This window comes from Geotrypetes seraphini, chromosome 2 (assembly GCF_902459505.1).
Source record: "Geotrypetes seraphini chromosome 2, aGeoSer1.1, whole genome shotgun sequence".
Lineage (NCBI taxonomy): Eukaryota > Metazoa > Chordata > Amphibia > Gymnophiona > Dermophiidae > Geotrypetes > Geotrypetes seraphini.
This window is the reverse complement of record NC_047085.1, coordinates 474,456,176-474,484,031: the sequence shown is the minus strand read 5'-3', so window position 1 is coordinate 474,484,031 and position 27,856 is coordinate 474,456,176. Positions and strand designations below refer to the sequence as shown.

The 27,856-nt window shown below is 46.5% G+C and overlaps 1 protein-coding gene across 2 annotated transcripts in view; it reads right to left on the bottom strand.

The window, feature by feature from the left end:
• Window positions 1–462: 462 nt before the first annotated feature.
• The window catches only part of EXOG (exo/endonuclease G), a 42,562-nt gene continuing 15,168 nt past the window's right edge, over window positions 463–27,856 (bottom strand). Inside the window, exons 6-7 of one of the 2 annotated variants that reach the window (XR_004538188.1) lie at window positions 1,224–1,784; window positions 463–889 (exon numbers count right to left, since the gene is read on the bottom strand). Coding sequence is in view for 1 of the 2 variants with exons in the window: in XM_033931709.1 (XP_033787600.1) it covers window positions 1,323–1,784 (462 nt within the window). In the remaining variant the exon portion in view is untranslated. Of the gene's footprint in view, window positions 890–1,113; window positions 1,785–27,856 lie in introns of those variants that run through there. The other variant, XM_033931709.1, reaches the window with a different exon arrangement.

The following is a 27,856-nucleotide window of genomic DNA, read 5'->3' as shown; positions in this document are numbered from 1 at the left end:
TGAGCTAGGATTTAACCCTTTCAGGACCATAAGGATCGTAGGCCAATTTTTGTGGACGACATTTTTATGGTAAAAAAGGGCTTGCAGATGCCAAAAAATTTATTTTTTTTGTGAAATATTATTTTTTTTTAAAAAAATCACACTTCTGGCTTATGGACAGTGTGGCTAGTGAATCTTCTCGTCAATCTGGCAACGACGCTAATGAATGAATGTCGGAACCAGTTTGTTTACATAAAGGCAGTATCATATGGAATCCGTACATATCAAATTTAGAACTGTAGACTATCCCAATCAAAATTTATAGGATTTTAAAGTTATGGGACAAATATGTCCCTTGGTCCTGAAAGGGTTAACAAAGAGAGGAAAAGTCTTTTTGTTTATACCACAGCGCCAGTGTGGGTAGGAGAGGGCAAAGGGGGTGAAAAGGCTTTAAAATAAACCCACCAGGATGTTTGAAAAAAAAACACAAAAAAAAAAAACACCCAATTGGGCAGGAAAACTGAATTTAAAAAAAAAAATCGATTCAATAGGCTGAAATGAAATTTTTTTCCCTGAATCGGGCAGCACTACTTCTTCCTACCTATAAGCCAAAGACTGCAGCAGGCTCCTCCCACTGAAAAAGAGCTAAGGAAATGGCAAAATAAAGCAATGTTACTTATGGCAGAGCATGCATCACTTGCAGCAGAAAGTTAGACGTGAGTTAGTTGCCAAGTAAAAAAACAACATTGTCAAAACTAAGATCACCCAGTTTTCATCCATGGACCATAGTTTGCCCACCCCTGCCCAAACTCCACCTGGAGTCACAATCCAGTTGGGTTTTCAGGATCTCCACAAGGAATGTGCATACAAAACATTTGTATGGACATCTTCAATGTATGCTGATATACATACAACGACTTCGGAAATACCCACCTATATTATCTTTTTATCTGCGATCTAGAATGTACTGTAATTCTGCTACACTACACCCGATTCAACCGATCGAGTTAACATGTATTACCTCTGTTAAATGCATTATCTTCCGTTATATGTATTATCTTCTGTAACAAGTATTATCTTCTGTGAAATTGTAGTATCATAACTCATTACTGTTCCTGTAACTTACTCTTATCCTGAAATGTAACTCTACTGGAATATCCCAGATATTTCTATATTGTAATCCGCCTAGAACCGCAAGGCACAGGCGGAATAGAAATCCCTAATGTAATGTAATGTAATGTAATTATGTATATTCCTTGTGGGAATCCTGAAAATGATTGAATTGCGGTCCTTAAGGATCAAAGAATCTAGACTGAGTAATTAGCTACAGTATATGAATTAATTCAGCCTCCTGCTTCTCCTCTTAGCATCTTCTTCTCCGACGCTGACAATTCTTCCTTCTTCTTCTTGTAAAGATCTAACAGATAATCATCAGGTTGGATCCCAGCTTCCTTCACTTCTGCCATGACTTTCTCAAGTCTATGCAAAGTCCGAGCACTCTTCATTTTCCTGCCTGCAAAATACTGTGTGAACTCTATAAAATCTACCAGCTTACAGGTGTCTACTTCACAGATATTTTTACAGTTTTTGGTCTTGTTCACACGTGGAAAGAAAACTAGTCCCGACATTTTTTCGAGGTCTTCAATGCTCACTTGAAATTCAGGCAGCTGATGGCTGAAGCTAATGGGACTATTTGGTACCACAAATGCACCGACTGCTAATGGCTCAGTGGATGCTTTGTTTCTTCTGGCAAGAATCACCTTGAAGAGATGTGATGGTACTGCCACATCATGCTTCCCAATCACCTAAGGGCAAAACAATTAAAGCAGATTAAAACTCTGATCAGAATATAAATTTAAAAAAACCCCTTTCAAAAAGTCATGCTGTAGTGTACATATTCTTAATATAAACTGAGATTTCTGGACCAAATAAATGGTCCCAAAATGGGAGGGGTCTGTTTATATTTAGGTCAGTGCCTACCCGCCCCTCTCCCAGACCTGCTGCAGGCCTCTGCCAGGCCTGCCATAAGACCTGGTGGTACAGTGGTCGGCCGGGGCAGGAGGGATTCCTCCCGTCTCTAAAAACTTTTACCTCCCTCCCCGGCATACCTTTCAAATCCCTGGTAGTCCAACGATGAACTGGAGCAGGAATGATCTTCCTAAGCTCCTGCCCCATGCAGAGGTGCTAGCTGAATGTCTACTGCAAGTTAAGAACTCAAGGCAGCCATTCAGCTAGCGGCTCTACACAGGGCAGGAGCGCAGGAAGATTACTCCCGCCCTGGTTCACTGCTGGACCACCAGGGATTTGAAATGTACACTGGGGAGGTGAAAGATTTTATAGTCAGCTGGGACAGGAGGTGGGAGGGATCCCTCCTGTCCCGGCCCACTGCCAGTCCACCAGGTCTTATGGCAGGCCCGGTAGAAGCCTGCAAAGCTGAAGAGTGAGGGAAGGAGGGGGGCTGGGTGCAGAGCCTGGCAGGGAAGGGCACTTGAATATTAACACCCCTCCCCCTCCCCACTAAATAGGCCTATAGATTGGGCCAGAGTAAGTAGAGGTATCAAGAAATTATTAAAGAGAAGTGGAGAGAGAATCGAGCCTTGGGGAACTCCATAGCTTTGATAGATGGTGGAGGAAGTAGAGTCATTGAAGCTATCTTTATAGTTTCAATCTTGAAAGTAGAAGAGAATCATTGCAAAACTGTACCGGAGATGCTAATGGAGTCTAATCTTTCAAGGAGTAGGGAATGATCAATTGTGTCAAAGGCAGATGTGAGGTCTAAGGAAATCAGAATGGAGGATTTACGATGATCTTTAAAGTAATGAATTGAAGTTGTTACACCGATGAGAGAGAGTTCAGGAGAGTGATTTTTTCGTAATCCTGTTTGGTAAGGGTGCAGAACGTTAGTTTTTTCGGCAAAATTGGACAGCTGATTAAAAACCAGTTTTCCACTATTTTTGCTAAAAAGGGTAAGTTAGCCAAAGGATGATAATTGGTGATTTGGTTTTCGGATATGTTTATTTGTTTGAGCTTTGGGAATACAAGAACAGATTTCCAAGGAGGCGGTATGTAGCCGATAGAGAGACTTTTATTGATCAAATCGAGTAGAAACGGAGCAAAGATGGTGAAAGGTTTTTTAAGAATAGTGGGAGGCAAATTTCCTAAGGAGTTATTCCTTGGGTTTAGGCTCTGAATTACAGCCTTCAGCTCATCAAGTGTAGGCAGACAGAAATCAGAAAAAGAACTGAACGAAAGAGAATATGTCGGCAGAGGAGAAGTAGGTGTCTTAGACACTGGGAAGCTAATGAGTGTTGTTCATACACCTTTGATCTTTTGGTCAAAATGTTCAGCAAGGGCTTGCGCTGTAGGTTGGTTTGAGTTAGGGCCGGGTCTTCTAGCGTACGGAGAGAGTGAGCGGACAATAGAATATAGTGCTGAAGAGTTTCTTGCAGTAGCTATATGATTTGCATAATATTTCTTCTTGGCTGCCTGTAATGATTTTTTATAAAAGGTCACTTGTTCTTTGTATTTCTTTAGTGTGGATGGAGAGCGCTTGTGTCTCCAGAGTCTTTCAGAGGAGCGTAGCTGATGACGAACGAGTGTTCATGACTGTACCATGGCTTTTTTTTTTTTACTGAAGAAGAGGAATTAGTATGAGAGTGAATGGTCTGCGTATGAGTCTAGACCAGACTTTTTATTTTTTTTTTTAACTTTTACACACGCAGACTCTCCTGCTCTCCCCTTCCAAGCCCTGTTCTTGCCACCTTCCCTGCAGTGCGAGCCCCACTTTAAACCCACGGGCTCGCACTGCAGGGAATGCAGCAGAGCCAGGGGAAGCAGAGAGGACATATCAGGCAGGCAGATCGGGGCAGTGGGAAGTGTTCGGGGCAGGCATATCGAGGCTGCAGGAGATCGGGGTTGACAGGGCAGAGAACAGGGCTTCAATAGAGCATGAGACGTTTTTGACTGCTCCCCAGCAGTCGCTTCTTCAGTTGATCGGCCAGCCCAGTCGGATGAAATTTTATGTTGTGAATCACGTCCCTGACTACTTTGCATGTGTTTCCCCTCATTTGCATGCATGGATTGGAAGCAGATCGCAGGAGAGGTAAGTAAATGAACCTCCTCTCTTCTTCCCTGAGTTCAGGGCCACGTCTAAAGGGCCTATGAGCATGCATGGACGTCGACGCAGGCCTACTACCTGAAGAGAGCAGCGTGGAAGCTGCTTGTTTGAGCCCAGTTTGCTCTCCCCAGCGATCCAGAGGGCAGGCAGAAAACGAGGCAGGAGCCCGATCCTGCAGGGGCGTTGAGCCGTCTCCGCCCCCCCCCCCCCCCCCGAGTCCAGCGGGGGCCTACTACCTGAAGAGAGCAGCGTGGAAGCTGCTTGTTTGAGCCCAGTTTGCTCTCCCCGGCGATCCAGAGGGCAGGCAGAGAACGAGGCAGGAGCCCGATCCTGGGGGGGCGTTGAGCCGTCTCCGCCCCCCCCCCCCCCCCGAGTCCAGCGGGGGCCTACTACTTAAAGAGAGCAGCGTGGAAGCTGCTTGTTTGAGCCCAGTTTGCTCTCCCCGGCGATCCAGAGGGCAGGCAGAGAACGAGGCAGGAGCCCGATCCTGCGGAGGGGTTGAGCCGTCTCCGCCCCCCCCCCCCCCCCCCCGAGTCCAGCGGGGGCCTACTACCTGAAGAGAGCAGCGTGGAAGCTGCTTGTTTGAGCCCAGTTTGCTCTCCCCGGCGATCCAGAGGGCAGGCAGAGAACGAGGCAGGAGCCTGATCCTGCGGGGGCGTTGAGCCATCTACGCCCCCCCCCCCCGAGTCCAGCGGGGGCCTACTACCTGAAGAGAGCAGCGTGGAAGCTGCTTGTTTGAGCCCAGTTTGCTCTCCCCGGCGATCCAGAGGGCAGGCAGAGAACGAGGCAGGAGCCCGATCCTGCGGAGGGGTTGAGCCGTCTCCGCCCCCCCCCCCCCCGAGTCCAGCGGGGGCCTACTACCTGAAGAGAGCAGCGTGGAAGCTGCTTGTTTGAGCCCAGTTTGCTCTCCCCGGCGATCCAGAGGGCAGGCAGAGAACGAGGCAGGAGCCTGATCCTGCGGGGGCGTTGAGCCATCTACTCCCCCCCCCCCCCGAGTCCAGCGGGGGCCTACTACCTGAAGAGAGCAGCGTGGAAGCTGCTTGTTTGAGCCCAGTTTGCTCTCCCCGGCGATCCAGAGGGCAGGCAGAGAACGAGGCAGGAGCCCGATCCTGCGGGGGCGCTGACCTGTCTCCGCTCCCCCCCCCCCCCCCCGAGTCCAGCGGGGGCCTACTACTTAAAGAGAGCAGCGCCAACGGCGCTCTGCCGTTCGGCGCACCGGCAAAGGCGCACGGCAAAGGCGCGTGCGCCTTAGTGCGCGCCTTTGTGAAGCGACTGGAGTGAAGCGACAAAACGTTATGATAGACTCTTCAATCCACCATAATCGTCATCCATATACTGCACCTACCATTGCTGACAATCCTGCAGAATCTGACAGTACATACAAACTTCAGTATACTTCCAAACAGCCTGATAAGTTGATAGTACTGTTTATCTCCAAAATAACCTGTATATCTCCATATAGTCTGATATGCTGATAGTACTGCTTATTTCCAAAAGAACCTGTTGATCTCCATTTAGTTTGATAAGTGATAGTACTGTTTATCTCCAAAAGAACCTGCATACACTCCTAGAGCCTGATAGTTGTTTGTACTGTTTACCTCCAAAATAACCATATATCTTTATATAGCCTGATAAGTTGATAGTACTGTTTACCTCCAAAATAACCATATATCTTTATATAGCCTGATAAGTTGATAGTACTGTTTATCTCCAAATCAACCTGACAAGCATAGATAAACTGCTATTGCCGATACTCTTATATCCCACTGATAGTTCTCCTTAATCCCATTTAACACTGATAGCTCCCCCCGAACCAGCAGGGATCTACATAACATTGATAGCCTCACACCAAGCACCAAGCTCCAGATTCTCTGGCATCCTAAACAAAAATCACTATGCCTCCCAAATTCTCTACAAGCGCACTCCTACATTTACTGCTCTTCCTACTCCTATCCAACAGGAAAGCAGATGGATATCATACATCCTCTATCCCAACCTTAACAGACTCCCACAGAGCCCCTCTACCTACCAGAAAACTATACTCGCCCAGAAACTTGATAGATTGCTCCTCACTCAACCATATCAGCATACCAACCAGCTGGGGAAAAAGACCGCCCCCAAAACCAAAATCAGTAAACCACAACTATCACCCACACTCCAAAGAAAATCTCCTCCATCCAAACTGCTCACCCACTCCCCAAACACTTAACACCACATTATCCTGTGCATATATGAACATCAGATCAATAAGCACAAAAGCAGACCTTATTAAGGACTGGATAATTAAAAAACTAAGCTGCTTATTCCTATCCGAAACCTGGCTAACCTCAGAATCCGATCCCTCCATCACAGAACTCTGCCCAATGGGTTATAAAATAGAACTAATCTGCAGAAAAAAAAAAACGTGATGGAGGTCTAGCCATCATACTCAAAAACAACATCAATATAAAGACCCTAGACAAACACTCCACCCCCCACCTAGATCTCCTAGCTTGTCAACTATCCGATGATTCTCTCATAGGAACTCTAACATGCATCCTCTGTTACTCAACACCAGGAAAATGGAATGACAACAAACAAGCTCTCGAAGAATTTATCTACCAGAACTCCCTAACATCACTTCACAACCTTCTCCTAGGAGATGTAAACCTCCATCTAGAAGATCACACCTCAAAACAAGTAATAACCTTACTCTCATACCTCAATGCACTGAACTACCAGATCCTCAATCCCCAATCCACACACGAAAAAGGCCACCAATTAGATCTCGCTGCTTACATGACCCAACACCCTCACAAACCCAAAATCAATATCTCAAACGGAGCATGGCACCCCTCCCTCTGGTCAGATCACTATAAATACACCTTTGACATCAACTGGCCTCAAAGCATTAACAAACAACCACCAAAAAAAAACCTCCTTCAAAGCACGCCAAAAAATCGAACCCTCTATATTCTGGGATAAAGCAGACCACGCCACCACCAACATAGCCCCCAACGAATTCGTATCCCAATGGAGATCCATAAGCGAATCCATTCTAAATGAGCTAGCCCCAGAAAAACTAAAATTCAAAATATGCAGACCTTCTGATAAATGGTTCGACTCCGAACTTCTCCAGTCTAAAAAGCTCTGCAGACAACTAGAAAGAGACTGGAAATAAAATAAGAACTTAGAACACACTAAAACTGCATGGAGAAACCAAATTAACCAATACAAAACCAAACTCAAGGAAAAACGAAAAGCCTACTACTCCAAAATGATAGGCACAAAAACCCCAGACACAAAAAAGCTATTTAATCTAGTGAAGAACCTCACTGATACCAAACCTTACCTTTCCACCCAAGGTATCCACCCACCAACAGCCATCCACCTAGCCGACCATTTCAAAAACAAGATTACCAATATCAGATCCACATTCATCAACACACACACCCATCTAGAAAAGATAACAACAAACCCTTCAACAGGCGAAGCCATCGTAGCAGACAGAAGCTGGTCCGACTTCCCAATCCTACTCTGGTCGAATATGATCCGACTCTACAATAAATACAGCCATACTTCCAGCGACCTAAATAATTGCCCCACCTACCTGTTATCAAACGCCTCCACCACATTCAAAACCAACTTCATGCTATGGATTCAAACCACATTGACAGAAGGCCAATTCCCACAGGACCTAGGAGAGATCTTAATCACCCCAATCCTAAAAGATCACAAAGGCCCAATAGATAGCCCCTCCAACTATAGACCTATTGCCTCAATACCAATGTACGTTAAAATAATAGAAGGCCTAGTTGCACAATACCTCACCGAATACCTGGAAAAACATAACCTACTCCACCCATCACAATCAGGATTCCGAACTAACCATAGTACAGAAACTCTACTTGTCACATTACTAGATACAGCCCGGCAACACATTAGCAAAGGAAAAAAAATGATATTAATACAACTAGACCTCTCCGCAGCATTTGACCTAGTTGACCACACCTTATTACTACAGATTCTCGACGCCATAGGAATCTCAGGCAAGGTCTACAAATGGTTTCAAGGGTTCCTCAAATCTAGAACCTACAGGGTAAAATACAATGATATCAAATCAGAGCCATGGGCAAATCCCTGCCGAGTTCCACAAGGATCACCTCTTTCACCTACGCTCTTCAACCTCTTTATCTCCTCCCTAGGAGCCACTCTTGATACCCTAGATGTCACATCCTTCAGCTATGCTGACGACATCACCATACTCCTCCCTTTCGACCCATCAGAGACCGCCACCACAACAAAGCTAGAAACAACCTTAGATACAGTAGAAAAATGGATGATGGATCACAAACTAAAACTAAACTCTGAAAAAACAAAATTCCTTTTGCTCGAAAAGGCCCAAACTCCTACCATCACCGAACTGAAAATCAAAAATACCAAATACCCAATACAACCCGAACTAAAACTCCTCGGAGTTACGATAGACAGATGTTGCACAATGCAGTCCCAGATCAACAAGACGACCCAGAAAGCTTTTCTAACCATGAGAAATCTACGTAAAATCAGAAAATTCTTCAACCAAGCACAATTCAGACTAATCGTCCAATCCCTAGTCTTAGGTCTGCTGGATTATTGCAACTCCCTATATCTTCCTTGTCCAGCCACCATGATAAAACAACTCCAGACCATACAAAACACCGCCCTCAGACTGATCTATTCACTTAGAAAATACGATCACTTAACAACTGCCTTCTTAGACTCTCACTGGCTACCCATACAAGCACGAATTCAATTTAAATTCCACTGCCTAGTATTCAAAGCGTTACACGGCTCTTCCCCCTCCTATCTAAACAACCGCTTAAACCAGATCTCCACCTCAAGACACAGAAGAACCTCGAACCCTTTCGCCTTCCCTCCACTCAAAGGCACACAACGCAAGAAAATGTTTGACAACCTTCTGGCAACACAAGCAGCAAAACTCAACCATTCCATCTCCAATCTGATGACAATATCAGACAACTTCAAAACATTCCGAAAATAAATCAAAACCCTGCTTTTCAAAAAATACATCCAAATATCTTAACCCCTCCTCTCTTACCTCCAGAAGATTCACCTACCTCCAGATAATTCTCCCCCAAATTAACCACCTAAACACCTTCCAAGTAAACAAACCCCAAAAATAGATTGTAATCTTACCCTCTCTAACTGTATTCCATTTGTCTCTTTCTCACAGTTCTGCACTGTCAGTTTAATATCCATCCCTTAAGTTCCCATAGGATTCTATCCAGCTATCTCCCTATGTTTAAAAAAAAAAAAAAAAATTGTATCTTCACTGGAAAATGTCCAGACAAATCTTTTGTAATCCGCCTTGAACTGCAAGGTATAGGCGGAATAGAAATCCGTAATGTAATGTAATGTAAATCAGGCTGGAGTGAAATTTGGTCGTAATGGGGTCGCAAACCAATCGGTACATGATCAGTTTGCTTTGTGAATCTAGGCCTAATTAAGGAATGGTCTGTCTAAGGAAGAAAGTTTGTAGATTTTTAAACTATGTGGAAAGAGAGTTTGGGGCAAAGATCATATCAATGGTGTGACCAGCTGAGTTGGAAGAGTTATGAATGAGAAGGGTTAGTGTATTATCAGAGGTGAGCGGGTTATTGGGAACATCAAAATGGATATTAAAGTCTTCTAATATAATTGGATACTCATGAGAGATACAAAAGTCTAGCATGATAGATTGGAGGGATGTCAGTAGATCTCTTGTAATTAGGGGAGATAAATATAGGAGTTGAAAATGAAGAGGGTGAGGATTGGGAAGAGTAAATTGAAGAATCTCTGCGAATGAGCAGGAGATGCTAGGTTATTCAAAATTAAGGGAAAAAGAAGAGTGATAGATGACAGCAACACCTCCTCCAGTCTTGAGTACAGTAAAAAGGTTTGAAAGGGAAATTATTTGGACAGGCTTGGTGCAGATAGGCATCTTCCCCTTCCGATAGCCAGATTTCAGTAAGGCAAAGAATATTTAAATTATGTTGCAGAATGAGATCATGTACCAGGTGGTACTTACTCTTGATAGAGCGAACATTTAGAAGTCCAAGTTTGATATCAGATGAGGAGATTGAAGTTTGGAGAGGAATGGGGGAGGGTGAGATTAGAGGAATAGAAGATAGACATCTGAGACGTGCTATGTTTGTGGAGGAGGGCTGAGGAAGGGGCCGATGTCCCCAGAAAACTGGAATTTGGGAGCTCATACTGGAGGAAGTTGGACAAAAAAGAATGGACAGACTGTAGAAAAAGAGAGAGAAGAGTTTGACTAAGTAAGAGAGTGGCATGATATAGTCCAGTGGTTCCCAACCCTGTCCTGGAGGAACACCAGGCCAATTGGGTTTTCAGGCTAGCCCTAATGAATATGCATGAAGCAAATTTGCATGCCTATCACTTCCATCATATGCAAATCTCTCTCATGCATATTCATTAGGGCTAGCCTGAAAACCCGATTGGCCTGGTGTTCCTCCAGGACAGGGTTGGGAATCACTGATATAGTGGAAGAGGGCTGAGAGGGCACAAAGGAGCATAATAAGAAGCCGTACCTAGTCCTTGAACGTGCTCCTTTGCGCCACAGGTAGAACTAAATTTGAAGGAGAGGCTACCAATGATGTAAGTAGGGGGTGGTCGCTGGCGCTGTAGCATGAAATGATCTTATATTTTATAGTTAATGTTGCTGGGGTTATGAATTTGAATTATTGCCTGACCCAATAGATCATTTATTTAAAGTAAAAATGATATGGTTTTATAATTCTTCTTGGAGTTAAGATGGTTTTGATGGATTTAAAAAGGGAATCTCTGATGTGGTCTTTGGGCCAGCAGCCATCTGTTAGAAAGGTGTTACATGCCCCATTCAATAGAACACAAAAGCCAACTGCCTTCAGATGAACTATCCCAGTCTGAACAATAGAAGCTAATTTTTTGTGTTAAATGCACCTATTACAAAAGCAAGGACTGGACAAACAGAAGTCAGAAGGTGTTAAGCACACCTATTAAGATAAGACAAAGGACATGGGGCAAGATTCACTAAACCTCCAAACCGTGCACGATCCATTTCCTATTGCATGCCAGCCGACTGATTCAGTAAAGCCTACATGTAAATGGGGACGATCGTTAACACGCCCCCTACCCACGGCCAGAGCGATCTCCGCTCATGCGCACACCCTGACAGTAGTGACAGGAGAAGCAGCCTCCTGTCACTGCTGTCAGGGCCCAGCCCAGATCTCTCTTGCCTGCTCCCAGACTCTCCTGCTCTCTGTCACCGTTCCCTGCAGTGCAAGCCTGTGGTTTTAAAGCGGGAAGAGGCGGAAGAGAGCAGGAGAATCCGGGAGCAGGCAAGAGAGATCTGCCAGACACCCCCCAGGCCCCGATCTCTCCTGCCTTCCCTGCTCTGCGAGGGACTCGATGACCTCCAGGCGCCTCGAGTGGAGAACGAAGGTGAGGCCTCTCTGGAGTACTGATATCCCAGCGAATAAACGGACCAGGCCGAAGCACTGGAAGAAGCGGAGCCCTCAGGTTCTGCTATTGGTGTCCTGGATCAAGGAGTTGGAGGCCCTAAAGAGCTGGAAGGCCTGGACGAGGAAGGCTTCTCCCTGGAGGAGGACCTGCGCCTTGATGAGTGCCTCAACCTGCAATGAGAGTGCTGCCTGGAAGCAGGTCTTGTGCGAGGTCAAGGAGACTTTGCCTTGTGCCTCGAAACAGGCAATGCCTTATGTGAAGATATAGGGCTGGAAACTGTAGATCAAAGTCCCATAGACTCTGTGGTTTGAATCGAGGAATTTCTAAGCATTTCCAAAGACTTGGCTCCTTGTATGGAGTGTGAGGATTCCAAACGAGACACTCACAAAGACTGGACTCCTTGCATAGAGTGTGTAGATTCAGCTCAAGGCATCTCTTGTGAGACTGCTGAGTGCCCAGGCTAGACTGCAGGAAGCAGAGTCGAGGCAGGACTGTATTTGGTCAGTAACTGAACAAATTCCCGCTCTAAAATGGTCTGGATGGTAGCCTGCAATTGTGGATCCGAGTCTGAAACTGGACCACTTGCTGAGGCTAAAGGCTCCGAGGACGAAGAGAAAGAATGCTTCAACTTGGAGGAATGATGTTTAGGGAGCTTGAGGACCACCGCTGGAACTGTCTGCTGAGGTATCTGACCTGAGGGAAGCTCAGGAGAAGACTTGGCAGATTTTCTCGAGGTTGAGGACATTCCAAACAAGGAAGGTATGATGAGAGTTGAGGTTGAAGTAGTGGAGGCAGGAGGACACCCCGTAGCAGGCCTGACCGAGTCAGAGGTCGAGGTTGAAGGTGTAATAGGGGTTTCCATACTGATAATCTTCTCCACTTGAACTCGACCATGTTTGAGGGCTCGAGGTTGAAGGGTAGCACAGCGAACGGACGATTCCGGGCAATGGTCAGGCCCCAAACACTGAAGGCACCAGTGATGTAGGTCAGTGAGGGAGATCACACGCTGGCACTGGCTACACTTCTTGAAGCCCGTGACTGGCCGGGACATAGAAGGAAAAATAGCTGCCGCTAAAGTCGAAGCCCACAGGCTGAGGGTGTGCAACAAGCCCCATCACTCGACGAAAAAAATTCAACTTTTATCATATTGAGGGTTACGGGAAAACCGGGTCTCCATAAAGGAGTACTTAAATGGGCCTCCGCGTGTGCGGATCGCTGGACTAGATGGACCTAGGTCTGATCCGGAGAAGGCATTTCTTATGTTCTTATTTTTACAAAGACCAAAAGAAAAACACAGCTACACGATAATAAGAAATAAAACACAAGCCGCGTTGAGAGAAGGCACGAAGCGAACTAAGTTCAGCACAGAGAATCAAAGACGGACTTTTCGGCTCCGTGGAAAACTGAGCACCGAGGGGACACGCCCTGTGCTGGGCGGGAAGGCACTCGTGCATGCGCGGTGCAGCAGACTCAAAACTTCTGAGTTTCTTCAAGCAAGTCTGCTTGCGAGGCTGTCCGCATATGGGTTCCGTGGATGACGTCACCCACATGTGAGAATAGGCTGCCTGCTTGTCCTGGGATAAACTAAGAACTGATGGTCCTGCGAGCCAACGTCGGGCGTAAAGGCACAAGCACATATGCGGTATGGGCAGTCTTGAGACTTCTAAGAAATTAAAGTGAGTACACACTGTCCGTACTGGGCTTCGTGGATGATATAACCCACATGTGATAATATGCTGCCTGCTTGTCCTGGGATAAGCACTAGGTTCTTTGCAGATAATGATATTCCTCCTAGTTAAGCCAAAATAACTATGTAAAGGTAAAATAGTGACCATAAAGGGTCCTCCTTCAGTTACTAGCTTCCCTTCCAGGAATGAAAATTTATAGAGAATCTCAGTCATGGTTTTGCTGCTAATTAGTTAGTCATAGTCCGAGCTGCTAATTACAATTACAGTATCTGAATTCTAAACCTCAGCACACAGCCCACAGTCTAAAGCACAGCCATAACGAAAACAAACTTAAAAGTTAAGCCACTGCTTGTAATCTAATTATTTCTTTTAAATACCACAATTAAAAATTACTCTCTATTTACTATCTAGTCTAATGAAAAAAAAAATTAAGCAAATGGTATTGTATTCTAACCTCCTTTTATCATAACAGCTACTAAAAAAATTGTGTACAAAAATATGGAAAAACAAAACAAAACATGCATTCTTTTATGGGTTTGAGGTTTGAAGAGTGAGTGCTTTCTTGGAAGTTGTACAGCATTTTAATTGAACGTATTCCCCCAACATTGATCCAATGGTTTATGTCATAAACAAACCAGTTAGCTATGAGTTAATCAATAATTTAAATGGATACGCTATACAATCAATGAAAAATTATGTCATGTAGTTACAGAGTCACCTCGACTGATTTTTACAAAGTGGTCAGTCAGTACTCTCGCACAAATACATTATTCAAAGCGTTTGTGTATCTTGGGATATAGCTTTAAAATTAACATTTATATATCATAAAACTACAGGGAACAAAATTTTGAAGCTAGATTAGGGTTACCATATGGCTCCAGAAAAAGGAGGACAGATTGAATTATCCAGGTTTTACTTTCATTGAAAGCAATGTCTCAATCTGTCCTCCATTTTCTGGAGCCATTATTGGTAACTCTAAACTAGATGAGTAATTTTTGTAAAATTTTTCCTGTGCGCTGTACAGCACCTATCTGCACCTTAGAGCCTTCAGTTAGTCTCTTGAAGTGTCAAGAAAACATCTTATATAGAGGAAGAATATTAAGATGAATCTCAAGAACCGAGATTAGGTTCTTACCTTGTTAATCTGGGTTCTGTTAGGATACACAGGAGTCCATATTATAGCAGTTGATTCCCATTTCCCGCAAACCGCAGAACTGTATCACTTTAACAACCTGAAACTCCACCCTTTATGAAGTGGAGCACAGCACCCTCCTCAGTTGGTACCAAAGCAACTGAACTCCAATGAAACATAAGAAAAAAGAAGGAGAGGCACAGGGAACTTCCCTGGCAAGAAACATTCTGCTCTGAAACTTAGAAAATAGAACAATGATCAATAAACATAACATAAGCATCGCCTCTGCCGAGTCAGATCATAGGTCCATCACGCCCAGCAATCCGCTCCCGAGGCGGCCCCCAGGACAATGACCTGTAAGCGATCTATTACTCTAAAGCATTTTGCATTGTATAGTAACCCTATAATTGTACCCTTCAATCCCCTTTTCTTTCAGGAACTTGTCCAAGCCCATTTTGAAGCCCAAAATCGTACTCTGCTCTACCACCTTCTCTGGAAGCGCATTCCAGGTGTCCACCACCCTCTGAGTGAAGAAGAACTTCCTAGCATTTGTTCTGAATCTGTCTCCCTTCAATTTTTCCGAGTGCCCTCTAGTCTTTGTTGCCTCCGCCAGTCTGAAGAATCTGTCTCTCTCTACCTTCACTATACCCTTCATGATCTTGTAAGTTTCTATCATATCCCCTCTAAGTCTCCGCTTTTCCAGGGAAAAGAGCCCCAGCTTCTCCAGTCTCTCAGCATACGAAAAGTTTTCCATGCCCTGTATCACTCAATCAATAAACATTTAACAAGCAAACATTGAATAATAACTCACTTACAAGAGCAACTACTCATAAGAGCCAATCTGCTAAGCAGGGGCTAAGGAACAAGAAAGGGAAACCCCCAGTACCTGAAACATATCTTTTCTTAATCTTAAGTATAGTAGCAGAGGTCCTGAGACGGACACCGGTAATGTCCGAAGCAGAAAACAGACGAATCACAACAATCCACAAAGGGGAGGTAGTATGGACTCCTGTGTATCCTAACAGAACCCAGATTAACAAGGTAAGGATCTAATCTGTGCTTCCATTGTGGATACACAGGAGTTCGTACTGTAGCTGATGTACCAAAGCTGCGCCAGACATCTAGGGTGAGACAGACGAGTCTGTCTGTAGAACTGAGGGCCCAAAGGCAGCAGACTCTTGAGCTGCCACATCCACTCTGTAGAATTTTGTACAAGTATGAAGAGTAGCCCAAATAGCTGCTCTACAGATTTCATCAGATGAAGCAGCCTGAGACTCTGTCCAGATCACTAGGCTTCTCATGGAAAGTGCTGCAAGAGAAATAGGCGGCTGTTTCCCACAGGCAATGTAGGAAGATGAAATTGCCATGCGGATCAATCTGACAATGGAAGCTTTGGAAGCTGGCCTGCCCCGCCTCGATGATCAGAAAGCCTGTATTCATTAGTCCTCTCCAGGTATATGAGCAGGGCCTTCCGCACATCCAGCTTGTGCAAAAGTTTATCCTGTTTGGCCGAACCCGTAGGCTGAAAGGTGGGCAGAGGAAGTTCCTGATTAATATGCAAGGTGGAAACCACCTTCAGAAGAAAGGAAGGAACCAAGCACAGACAAACACCTGACTCCGTAAAAAAGAGAAATGGCTCCCCACAGGAGAAAGCCTGCAATTCTGAGATCCTTCTTGCCGAGACTACAGCAACCAAAAAACATTGCCTTTTCCTTAAGGTCAAGAAGGGTGGCCTCCAAAAGAGGCTCGTATAGAGCACAGGCCAGGCCACTCAAGACCACACTGAGGTCCCAAGATGGGAACAGTCTGCACAATGGCCGTCGTCAAAATTACCCACTCTGAAATCCATAGGGGAAGACCCCTGGAGAGAGAGAGAGAGGTTACAGCCACCAGGCGAGACTGTTCCGTGCCATAGTCATCCAGGGCAGGGACCATTATATACTCCTACTAGACCCGAAATAAAGTGGGATTGTACAAGAATTGGGTATTTCACTTGAGTTAGGAGCTGTGCGCTACCAATAGTCACAATGTGATACCACTTGGCATTTTCAACTCAGTGTGCTCTTTTCAGCTTGTTTTAGAAAAAGAATTTCTAGAAAAAGAATTCCCCGAAGGAGATTGGGATTCAGGTTATTAGGCTACAGTTTCAGATTTAGAAAACCTGCAGCAGTAGATAATGCATCAACAGCCGATTAAAATTTAAAAAGAACTGTTAAGGTTTACCTACTTCAAATGTATCTCCCTCATTTCAATTTTGATGTTGAAAGACTGGGAATCATTTTTCAGGTACAGATTTTCTGAACCCTTAATGCAAAAGGCACCTTGCAAGCTGTCATCTATTTGCCATTCTATAAACATAGCTTATTATATATTTTGCCTTAGAATTTTGCAGACTTATTCCTCGCTGTATCTCTCAATGCTCTGTCAGACAATTAAATATATGTTTTTTTAATCACTTGCAACCCCTTAAGGCTTTCTCCCCAATTAAACCTAATTAGAATAGTTGAGATACTCATTACACTGCTAAATGCAGCGTTTCACTCCTTCCCATGTAATCAGCCCTGAGACACTCATGCATAAAAACAGTTGGAAGCAGAACTAGGCAAGACATCCTCTTGCTCCATTATTTTAAGGCTGTTAATTGAATAGGGTCAAGGAAAGAGTGACAAATGCAAGCATGAGAGGGAACAATTTAATTTAATATACTTATAACTACTTAAGCTTACAAGTTCAAGGTAGAGTACAAAACATTAAAAACAAATATAATCCCAACCCTTTCCAAAATATAAAATACAAAAAATAGATTATAAGGTTAATGCATATGAAGCATACTTAATTTGTTTTTTCCGCCAAAACTTCCAAGTGCTGATTTTCAAAACTGACTTTCTAGATGTCTTGCGAGGCTTCCTAGCCATTTGGCATCCAAAATTCAAGGGGGCATGTTGGAGGTGTGTTATGGGCGGGGTTTGGGTGTGCTTAGACTTTGATGTCTTGCGATGATAATCGAAGCTTTCCCAAGAAGTTCAGGATGGAACTTAAGACATTTGGAGCTAGACCTGTTTTAAAAGCATCTAAGTACTAAAGAGATACCCAAACTGACTAGATACAACTGGAGGGATTAAGTAATGACCCCTCTCCCCGCAGTGGTCACTGACTCCCTCCGATCTCCAAAAAACCTGAATGAAACAAAAGATTAGGTTCTTACCTTTGCTAATCTTCTTTCTTGTAAATCCTCACTTTATTCAGGGACCAGTGGGTTATTTCCCTCCACCCACCAGGATCTGTAAGAAGCCTCAAAACTTCAGAGGCTTTTACCCTCTCCCTCTCATACCTCATCATTGAGCATGCTCCTCTGTACAGCAGTCTTTCTTCTTACAAACCAGGCTGTAGGAGCTTATCTTTTCTGCTCATGTTTTATTTTGTGATCTTTCAGTATTTTTCATTTGCGGTTTTCGCCCTTGTGCTGTGGAGGTTCCCTGCAGAGACATCCTTGATTGCGGGAGATCACAGACTATTGGAGAACGTCTGCTTCTGGGAGGTTCCCTGCTAAACAGTTAGCCCCCTGGACAGTCTGCACATCAGATCGGGGCTCTGGGACCGTTCCCTTGGAAGCTAGCTCATCCCAGGTTCATCCACTAGTCGGATGAAGTGCAGACTGAGCGGTTCCATTGAGGGGTAATCAGGATTGGTGCCAAACTGTTTTCCTCCGCCAGGCATTTGTGCAACGTGTCCACAGGTAGCGGAGGTCTCTAGCATGGTAGTAAGACCACTGGGTCAGTCAGAAGACTTGAAATCCAGATTTCCAGTTCATTGAGGCAAAGGCTCTCCCTGCAAGCTGTGTTCAGCTGCATGCAGTTTCTCTCATTCAGCACCGTTTTGGCTAGCCGCGGGTAACAACCACCGTGTCATTCTCTATTGCCAAGCGTCCAAAAACCTCGATTCTCCATTGTTCACAGCAGTTGGTCCATCCCAAGCAGCAAATTCTTATGAAAGATCTTTAGTGATGAGGCGCACTTTCACCTTAATGGGTATGTGAACAAACAAAACTACTGGATTTGGGCCGAAGAGAATCCTTGAGTTGACTCTTGAAAAGCCAACGAATGCACCACAAGTCAGGATTTTGGGTTGCTGGAGTGATTAGGCCATACTTCTTTGAAAACGCAGTCAGCGATGAACTAATAGTGAATGGCATGCGTTATTGCAAGATAATGGGAGTTTTTTGTGGTCTCAATTGGACAGTATGGATCTGGAAGACATGTGGTTCCAGCAGGACAGCACAACCTGTCACACTGTGTGTGAAATAACTGAGTTATTGCAAGAGAAATTTCCTGGCCATGTCATGTCACGCAATTGCGACCAGAACTGGCCACTGAGATCGTGTGATCTGACATTTCGCAACTTCTTTCTTTGGGGTTTTGCTAAGCCTTGCATCTAAGCCAACAAACCAACAATTCCTCAACTGAAGGAGGAGTTTTGATGCGCCATTGTGGGAACTGAGCCACAATTTTGTAAAAATGTCAAAAATTTTGACAAAAGAGCAAGAGAGTGTACCAGCAGTGTTGTGGGAGACATGACTCACCACACTTACTAAGGTGTGCTAACTGATTAGCGCGAGCTAATCTAATTAGCACGCGCTAAACGCTAACGCATATATAGACTAACATGCACGCGTTAGCGTTTAGTGTGTGCCAATTGGTTAGTGCACCTTAGTAAAAGAGGGCCTTAATCTCAATGTACGTACTTTATACTAAAATTAAAAAAAATCTGCAATTTTCAAATAAACTATGCATTTTATTTAAAAAATTAAGTCTTGGATGCTGATGCTGTACATTTCATCCTCCAAGTCCAAAGTCGTGGCCATCGAGACGCAGAAATGTACTACTTTATCTCAATGCTCCAAATTTCACGCAGACCATTTTTGGGTTTTTTTATTCAAGAACTCGGATATTAATTTATACCACCTGGCAGCCTGATGTCCTAACAAATCTAAGTGGTTAAATTTTCCTTTCTGGTGGGCAAGTCTTTGCTCCAGCTAAAGATTTGAAAGGATGAACGCTGAGAGTTTGGGGCATGGCAATAAATTTAAATTGATATGGGGGTCCATTGACATCTTATGTTACATCAATATAATAGGTTTCTGAGTGGGAGTCAGTTTTTGATTATTTTGGTACATATCCAGGGGAGGGTGGGAGGGATGGGGGATTATTTCCATTTTAATTTTGTTTTTTGGGGTATTTATATGTGAGGGTGGGTGGGTGGGATGATATCATTAATTAGAATAGGGTAAGGTTTTTGTGATGATCTATATTTTTATGCTTTATTGAATTACCACTGGGTAGGTGGGTGAAATTGGTTGTTTCTAAATATATGTAAGTTGAATGTGCTTTTAATTGTATTATTGTGTTACATTTATTGTATTGCATTTTTGAAGTTTTGAAAATTAATAAAGATTTATTAAAAAAAATTTTAAATTAAATCTTGCACTCTTATTGGGTCACCTTGTATGTGTGCAAATTTTCAGAACACCTCTGACACAGCCACGCTCCTCCTATGGCCATGCTTCCCTTCAAGATACACATTATGGGAGATAGGCGCACTGCCTTATAAAATAGCACACAGCCATATGTGCACACAAATATTAATGAGTACCAGTAAAGCACAGTTACTTACCGTAACAGGTGTTATCCAGGGACAGCAGGCATATATTCTCACATGTGGGTGACGTCATCTACGGAGTCCCGATGCGGACAGCATTTCAAGCAAACTTGATTGAAGATTCAAGCTTGCTGTGCTGCAGCACGCATGTGTGCCTCCTGCTCCACTAGAGGGCGCATCCCCTCCTCGTGGTCTCCAGTTCACATATCCAGCAAAGAAACCAACCCCGGGGATGTGGGCGGGTTGTGAGAATATATGCCTGCTGTCCCTGTAACTGTGCTTTATCCCAGGACAAGCAGGCATGATATTCTCACATGTGGGTGACCTCCAAGCTAATGAAAAGGGGCGGAGGGAAGTTGGCAATTCAAGAAAAGAGATTACGTAAAACCGATTGGCCAAACCGGCCATTGCTCCTGGACAGTGTATCCAGGCAGTAGTGGGAGGTGAAAGTATGAACCGAAGACCACGTGGCAGCCTTGCAGATATCCTCAATAGGCGTGGACCCGAGGAAAGCTATAGAAGCTGCCATCGCTCGGACTTTATGCCCCGTAACTCGACCATGCAGCGTTAGACCAGCCTGAGCGTAGCAGAAAGAAATACAAGCAGCCAACCAGTTGGACAGGGTGCGCTTGGAAACTGGGCGCCCCAACCTGTTAGGGTCAAAGGACAAAAACAATTGGGGGACCGTCCGATGAGACTGATTGCGTTGAAGGTAAAAGGCCAACGCCCTCTTGCAGTCAAGAGTGTGGAGCGCCACCTCTCCAGGATGAGAGTGGGGCTTGGGATAGAACACAGGCAGAACAATGGACTGGTTGAGATGAAAATCAGACACCATCTTAGGTAAAAACTTAGGGTGAGTGCGGAGAACCACCTTGTCATGATGGAATACAGTGAAAGGTGGGTCCGCCACCAAAGCCTGCAGCTCACTAACTCTTCGAGCAGACGTGAGTGCGAGTAGGAAGATCACTTTCCAAGTGAGAAACTTAAGATGACACTTATCCATAGGCTCAAATGGGGGTTTCATTAGTTGAGCCAGAACCACATTAAGATCCCAAACCACAGGAGGAGGTTTGAGGGGAGGATGAACATTCAAAAGACCCTTCATGAAACGAGAAACCAAGGGATGGAGTGAGAGAGCTTTCCCTTCCAGGGGCTGATGAAAGGCAGCAATCGCACTAAGATGTACTCGAATGGAATTGGTCTTCAGGCCAGAGTGAGATAAATGAAGCAAATACTCCAGAACCAAAGACACAGGGACCGACACCGGGTCCTGGAGGTGAGAGGAGCACTAGGACGAGAATCTAGTCCACTTCTGGAAATAGCAGAGTCTAGTCGAGACTTTCCGAGAGGCCTCCAACACCTCCCTGACCAACTGAGATACCGGGAGAGAAGTCAGGGGGAAAGAAACCAAGCAGTCAGATGAAGAGACTGAAGACTGGGATGTAACAGTGAGCCCCGACTCTGAGATAGCAGAGAGGGAAAGACAGGAAGAAGTAGAGGCTCCCTGACACTGAGTTGAAATAGTAGGGAAAACCAAGGTTAGCGGGGCCACCGAGGAGCAATCAAGATCAGAGTGGCCCTCACCAATTTCAAATGAACCAGCGTCCTCAGAATCAGAGGAAAAGGCGGGAATGCATAGAGGAACTTCCCCTCCCAATCGAGGAGGAAGGCATCGGCCTCGAGACGGTCCGGGGAGTATATCCTTGAACAGAAGAGAGGCAGCTTTTGATTGTCGGAGGAGGCGAACAGATCTATCTGGGGAGTCCCCCATGTGTCGAACACCTGTCGCAGGACCTGAGAATGCAGGGACCACTCGTGTGGCTGGAGGAGGTGGCTGAGCCTGTCCGCCAGACAGTTTTGCTCTCCCTGTATGTAAACCGCTCGAAGGAGGATGTTTTGGGAGACCGCCCATTCCCAGAGATGTAGAGTCTCTTGGCAGAGGGACCATGACCCCATCCCTCCCTGCTTGTTTACGTAGTACATCACCACCTGGTTGTCTGTGCGGATGAGAACCACCCGGTCGTGAAGCAGGTGTTGAAAAGCCACCGCGGCGAGGTAAATGGCCCGAAGCTCCAGCACGTTGATGTGGCAGCGACGATCCTCTATTGACCACAGACCTTGAGTGCGGAGACCGTCCACATGAGCCCCCCAAGCATACTCCGACGAGTCCGTGGTTAGGACCTTGTGGTGTGGAGGGGCGAGAAAGAGCAAACCCTTGGAAAGATTCGAAGAGTCGGCCCACCAACGGAGCGATTTTTGCAAAGAAGGAGTCACTGTCACGGGGCGGTTGATCGGGTCCCGATCCTGACGCCATTGTGAGGCCAAAGTCCACTGTGGTAACCGCAGATGAAGACGGGCAAGCAGAGTGACGTGGACGGTAGAGGCCATATGGCCGAGGAGCGTCATCATTTGTCGCGCCGAGACAGAGGTCGACCTCAAGATCTGTCGGCTCAGATTTACCAGCGCCTCCAGACGCTGAGGAGGGAGGAAGGAACGAAGACGCCCCGATGAATTGTAAGGACTGAGAGGGGCACAGCTGGGATTTTGGAAAGTTTACCTCGAACCCCAGACTCTGAAGAGAAGTAATAGTCTGTCAGTGTCACTGAGATAACCCCCTCCCTGGTTGGGGCTTTGATCAACCAATCGTCCAGATAGGGGAATACTTGCAGACCCTGGGAGCGCAAGGCAGCCACGACCACTACGAGGCACTTCGTGAAGACGAGGACAGGCTGAAGGGGAGGACACGATATTGCAGATGGAGGTCTCCCACCTGAAAGCGCAGGTACCTGCGACAAGCAGGGTGCACTGGAACATGGGTGTAGGCCTCCTTCAGATCGAAGGAGCAGAGCCAATCGCCCTTGTTGATCAAGGGGTAAAGAATCGGAAGGGGAAGCATCCAAAACTTTTCCCACACTAGAAACTTGTTCAGGCGCCTTAAGTCCAGAATCGGGCGCAGGTCTCCCATCTTCTTCGGTACCAGGAAGTAACGGGAGTAAAACCCTTGGCCCCTCTGTTTTTGGGGGACCGGTTCCACCGCCCGTAGGCGAAGGAGATCCTGTGCCTCGGAGAGGAGGAGGGACAACTGCGCTCGATTGGGGGGACACGCACTTGGTGGGCTGTCGGGAGGAACCTCTCGAAAGTTGAGTGAGTACCCTGATGAGATCACGCCAAGGACCCATGAGTCCGACGTTATGGCTTCCCAGCGAGGGTAATAGGCTCATAGGCGGCCCCCGATGGGAAGGAGGCCAGGCAGAGGCGCGGAGGGGGCCAGCCCCCGTCCGCTCATCCCGACAAAAGGACGCAGGCGCAGTAGGCTGCGATTTTGGTAAAGCCCTAGAATGAGTCTGGGGGCGCCGAGGCGGTGGTCTGGAAAAGGCTGGGGTAGACTTCTAGGGGTAGCGACGAGGCAATCCCCGAAAAGGTCGAGAGACCGGCGGTTTAGGCTTTTGCCGGACGAGTGAAGCAAAAGAACGTTCGTGTTCCGATAGCCGCTTCGTCGCTGCCTCGATAGTGTCGTCAAACAGTTCCTTACCGACGCAAGGAAGTTAGCTAACCGATCCTGGAGGTTAGGGTCCATATTGACCAGCCGCAGCCACGCCAGCCGGCGCATGGCCACAGCGAAGGCTGTGACCCTGGATGAAAGTTCGAAGCCGTCGTAAGCGGCGTGGAACAGGTGCAGTCGGAGGTTTGAAAAATCCTCGAGGAGGAGGCCAAACGCTGCCTGGCGGGGGGCAGGTAAATCCACCGAGAAGGCGCTCAGCAGCCCAATAAGGTGTTTCAGATAAGAGGAAAAGGTGAATGTATAGTTCAGGACTCTAGAGGCCATCATAGAGTTCTGATACAAACGGCGGCCAAATTTGTCTAGTGTCCTGCCTTCGCGTCCTGGAGGGACCGCCGCGGATACCCTAGAGGGGTGAGCTTTCTTCAAAGAAGACTCCACCAGTAAAGATTGGTGGTACAACTGTGGTTGCTCGAACCCCAGGCAGGGCACCGTACGGTACTTAGACTCCATTTTAGATGGGACGGCCGTCACCATGTAAGGAGTCTCGAGGTTCCTGATGAGGGTCTGCCGGAGCACCGGGTTCAGTGGCAGCCGGAGGGACTCTCGGGGCGGAGAAGACATATCCAGCTCCGCCAGGTATTCCTTGGAGTACCTCGAGTCAGATTGTAAGTCCAAGTCAAGGGCACGTCCCATGTCCTGGACAAACCTCGTAAAGGAAGGCCGGTGTGATCCCGTGGCCCCTTGCGGGGACGGTGAACGAGACCTCCGTTTCGCTGAGAAGGAAGGAGAAGCCTCCCTTGAATAGCGAGGTTCTCGCTCGGACCCTCGATCCGACACCGGGGACGCGCTATGGAAGCGCTCCGGGGTCGAGGACCTGCGTCGCCTCGAGGAGCCCCTCGGGGACGAAGCCGGGGTAAGGGGCACCGACCGATGTCGGGTCGGAGACCTCTCCCACGAACTCCCTCGGCGAAAGCCTAGAGCCTCGGACCGGAGCTCCGGACCACGGGGGAGTCAGTAACAGCTTGGGGTTAGCGAGAGACAGCTCAGTAACCCGTAGCGGTCCCCCCGATCGAGTCGAGGGTGAGCGGCCTCGGGTCGGTGGTGAACTCCGGGCCTTTTTGGAAAGTCGGCAGCCCGAGGAGTCGAGGGGCTTCGATCTACGTTTCGCCCCACGCAGCTCCGCCGGGGACGAACGCCTCGAGTGCCTCGGAGAGGAATCTGAGGAAGAAGAGAGGCAGCGGAAACGGCGCACTTTGCCCCGAGGGGTCTCGACGCGGGGCTCAGGCTGGTCCGGCGCACGCGAGGTCGAGGTCGGGGCCGGGTGAAGGTGAGCCAAGGCAGCCGATAGCTCCGTCGTGATAATTGCCCGAAGCATATCCTGGAACACCGGCACAGACAGCATCGATGGCATGTCCGAGGCCGCGGTGCACTCCACCGAGAGCGATCTCGATTTTGAGCATTCCCGAGTGGTGGAAGCACGCCCAGAGGTCTTCAAGGGCTTCGCCGGGACCGTGGATAAGGAACTCCCCCCTTGCCCGGCCATTGTCCCCGAGGTTGGCTTCTTCGAAGGCATAGAACCTGAGGAAGGAAGAGGGGACTTACCCGGAGCCGAAGACTTTTGAGAACTCGGGGTCTTCGAGGTCGAGTCCCGAGGCGGGGCCGAGGGACCCGAGGCCGAGGTCAAGGCCGGGGCCGAAGCCGAGGGTTGGTCGGCAGCAAACAGGTCCGCCATGCGCGCCCGTCGGCGGCGGAGCGCCCGGTGTTGGAAGGTTGCGCACCGGGGGCAAGTTTCGGTCGGATGATCGGCCCCCGAGCAAAGGATGCACCAGCGATGCGGGTCTGTGATCGATAATAGACGCTCACACCTGGTGCACTTTTTAAAGCCGGTAATAGGCCGGGACATAGAAAAAAATCAGGCGACCGCAGCCTACCAGGCCACGCGGCCGCGACGACCCGGGAGCCCCCGGGTCGCGAACAAAAGCGCGTTAAACGCGATGAGCAGGAAAAAGAAGTAACCACAATAACTATACGCACAGCGACTTTTAAACTATGAAAAACAATAAATTGCGGTGCAAAGGCACTTGGGGCAAAGCTAGGAAAAAACAAGACTTCTTAGCACTGCGGATAAAAACGAACTGGAGACCACGAGGAGGGGATGCGCCCTCTAGTGGAGCAGGAGGCACGCATGCGTGATGCAGCACAGCAAGCTTGAGTCTTCAATCAAGTTTGCTTGAAATGCTGTCCGCATCGGGGCTCTGTAGATGACGTCACCCACATGTGAGAATATCATGCCTGCTTGTCCTGGGATAAACATCAATAGCTGATTATCAATTATTGATGTCATGGAGATTGATGTCATGGAGATCATTAATTACTTAATATGCATGCACATTTGGGCAACATATATACAATCCAACCCTTAGTGTGAATTTGCGGAATAGAAATGTAATGTAATTGAAACAGTACAGGCCAGCACTAGTTTCCTCCCAGACAGGTACCAGAGCATTACATTACATTAGTGACTTCTATTCCACCTGTACCTTGCAGTTCTAGGCGGATTACAAAAGAGCTAACTGGACATTTCCAGGATAGGTACAATTTTTTGTTACAAGTGAGATAAGAAAGCTGGATATTTCCATGAGAAATTGCGAATTCGATAACAAATAAGATAAGTGGACATTTCTAGGCAATATTACAAATAGGATAACAATTGGGAAAGCTGGACATTTCCAGGAGCTTTATATTTTAGGGGACTGTAATCTTGGTTGATATTTAGAAGAGGAAAAGATTACCAGAGAAGTGGAGGCTTTGAGAGGGGATTTTACCAGGGAGGAGAGGAATGAGGGTGAGAGTTAAGGTGTCTGGACAAATTTCTTGAATAGCAGGGTTTTGATCTCTCTTTGAAATGTTTTGAGGTCGCTCATTGTTGTCAGCAGGTTGGAAATGGAGTGGTCGAGTTTTGCTGCTTGCGTCGCAAGTAGGTTATCAAACATCTTTTTGCGCTGTGTACCTTTGAGTGGAGGATAGGTAAATGGGGTCAGAGTTCTTCTTTGTCTAGTAGTGAGGATCTGATTTAGGTGGTTGTTAAGGTGGGGGGGGGGCAGAGCCATTTAATGCTTTGAATAATAGGCAGTAAAGTTTGAATTGAATTCATGCCTGTATTGGTAACCAGTGTGAGTCTAGGTAAGCAGTGGTGATGTGGTCATATTTTCTCAGTGAGTAGATCAATCTGAGAGTTTTGTATAGTCTGCAGTTGTTTTAGCATGTTGGCTGGGCATGGCAGATAGAGGGAATTGCAATAGTCCAGTAAACCTAAGACTAGGAATTGGACAATGAGCCTATATTGCTCTATGTCGAAGACTGGTTCTCAGTGACCCCTAGCCAGTCTGGTTTTCAGGACATCCTTAGGATTTTACCAACCAGCTTGAGAAACGGTGTACTAGAGCAGTGGTTCTCAACCCTGTCCTAAGGGACCCCCAGCCAGTCGGGTTTTCAAAATATCCCTAATGAATATGCATGAGAGAGATTTGCATATAATGGAAGAGGCAGGCATGCAAATATGTCTTATGCATATTCATTAGGGATATCTTGAAAACCCGACTGGCTGGGGGTCCCCTAGGACAGGGTTGAGAACCACTGTACTAGAGAACGGTAGTGAACACAGGTAGTTTTTTGTGTCTCATCCTATCAGTTTCTATTAGTTCTCCATGATTATTTGCAAAACCTGCCCTTTCACTAACATTTTTGCATGTTTTCTATGCAAATAGATAAGCATTAACATCGAACCTCATGCAAGCTTTTGAAGCAGTGGATGCTTTAAAAGAAGACCCAGATGGTGGCTGCAGAATAGAGAATGACACGGGAAAATATTTATCACCGTTCCCACCCCCGGGAGCTCGTCCTCATCCCTGCCTCGTCCCCGCGTGCTCAGTCCCCATCCCTGCGAGCTTAGTCTCCGTCCCGCAAGCTCGCTCCCCGTCCTACAAACTGATCCAATCCGCACAAGCCTCAAATAGTTATGATTTTATACTGAACTTATTTTATTAAAGTATAAAAAGACACTATTTTATACAATTTGTCATTTTATAAACACAAATAATACCGAGCAAGGAGCAACAAAACCCCTGTCTCCCCTCCCTTTCACAAAGATCTCCTCCACTATTGTGAAAACTGAACAAACCAAATTACTACAGAATGCTACATAGAAAAATCAAGCTAACAGAATACCACACTCACACATGACAGGAATAGTGTTAGGGGAGAGCAACAAGGGCAACTGCCCCCTGGTCAGAGAGAGA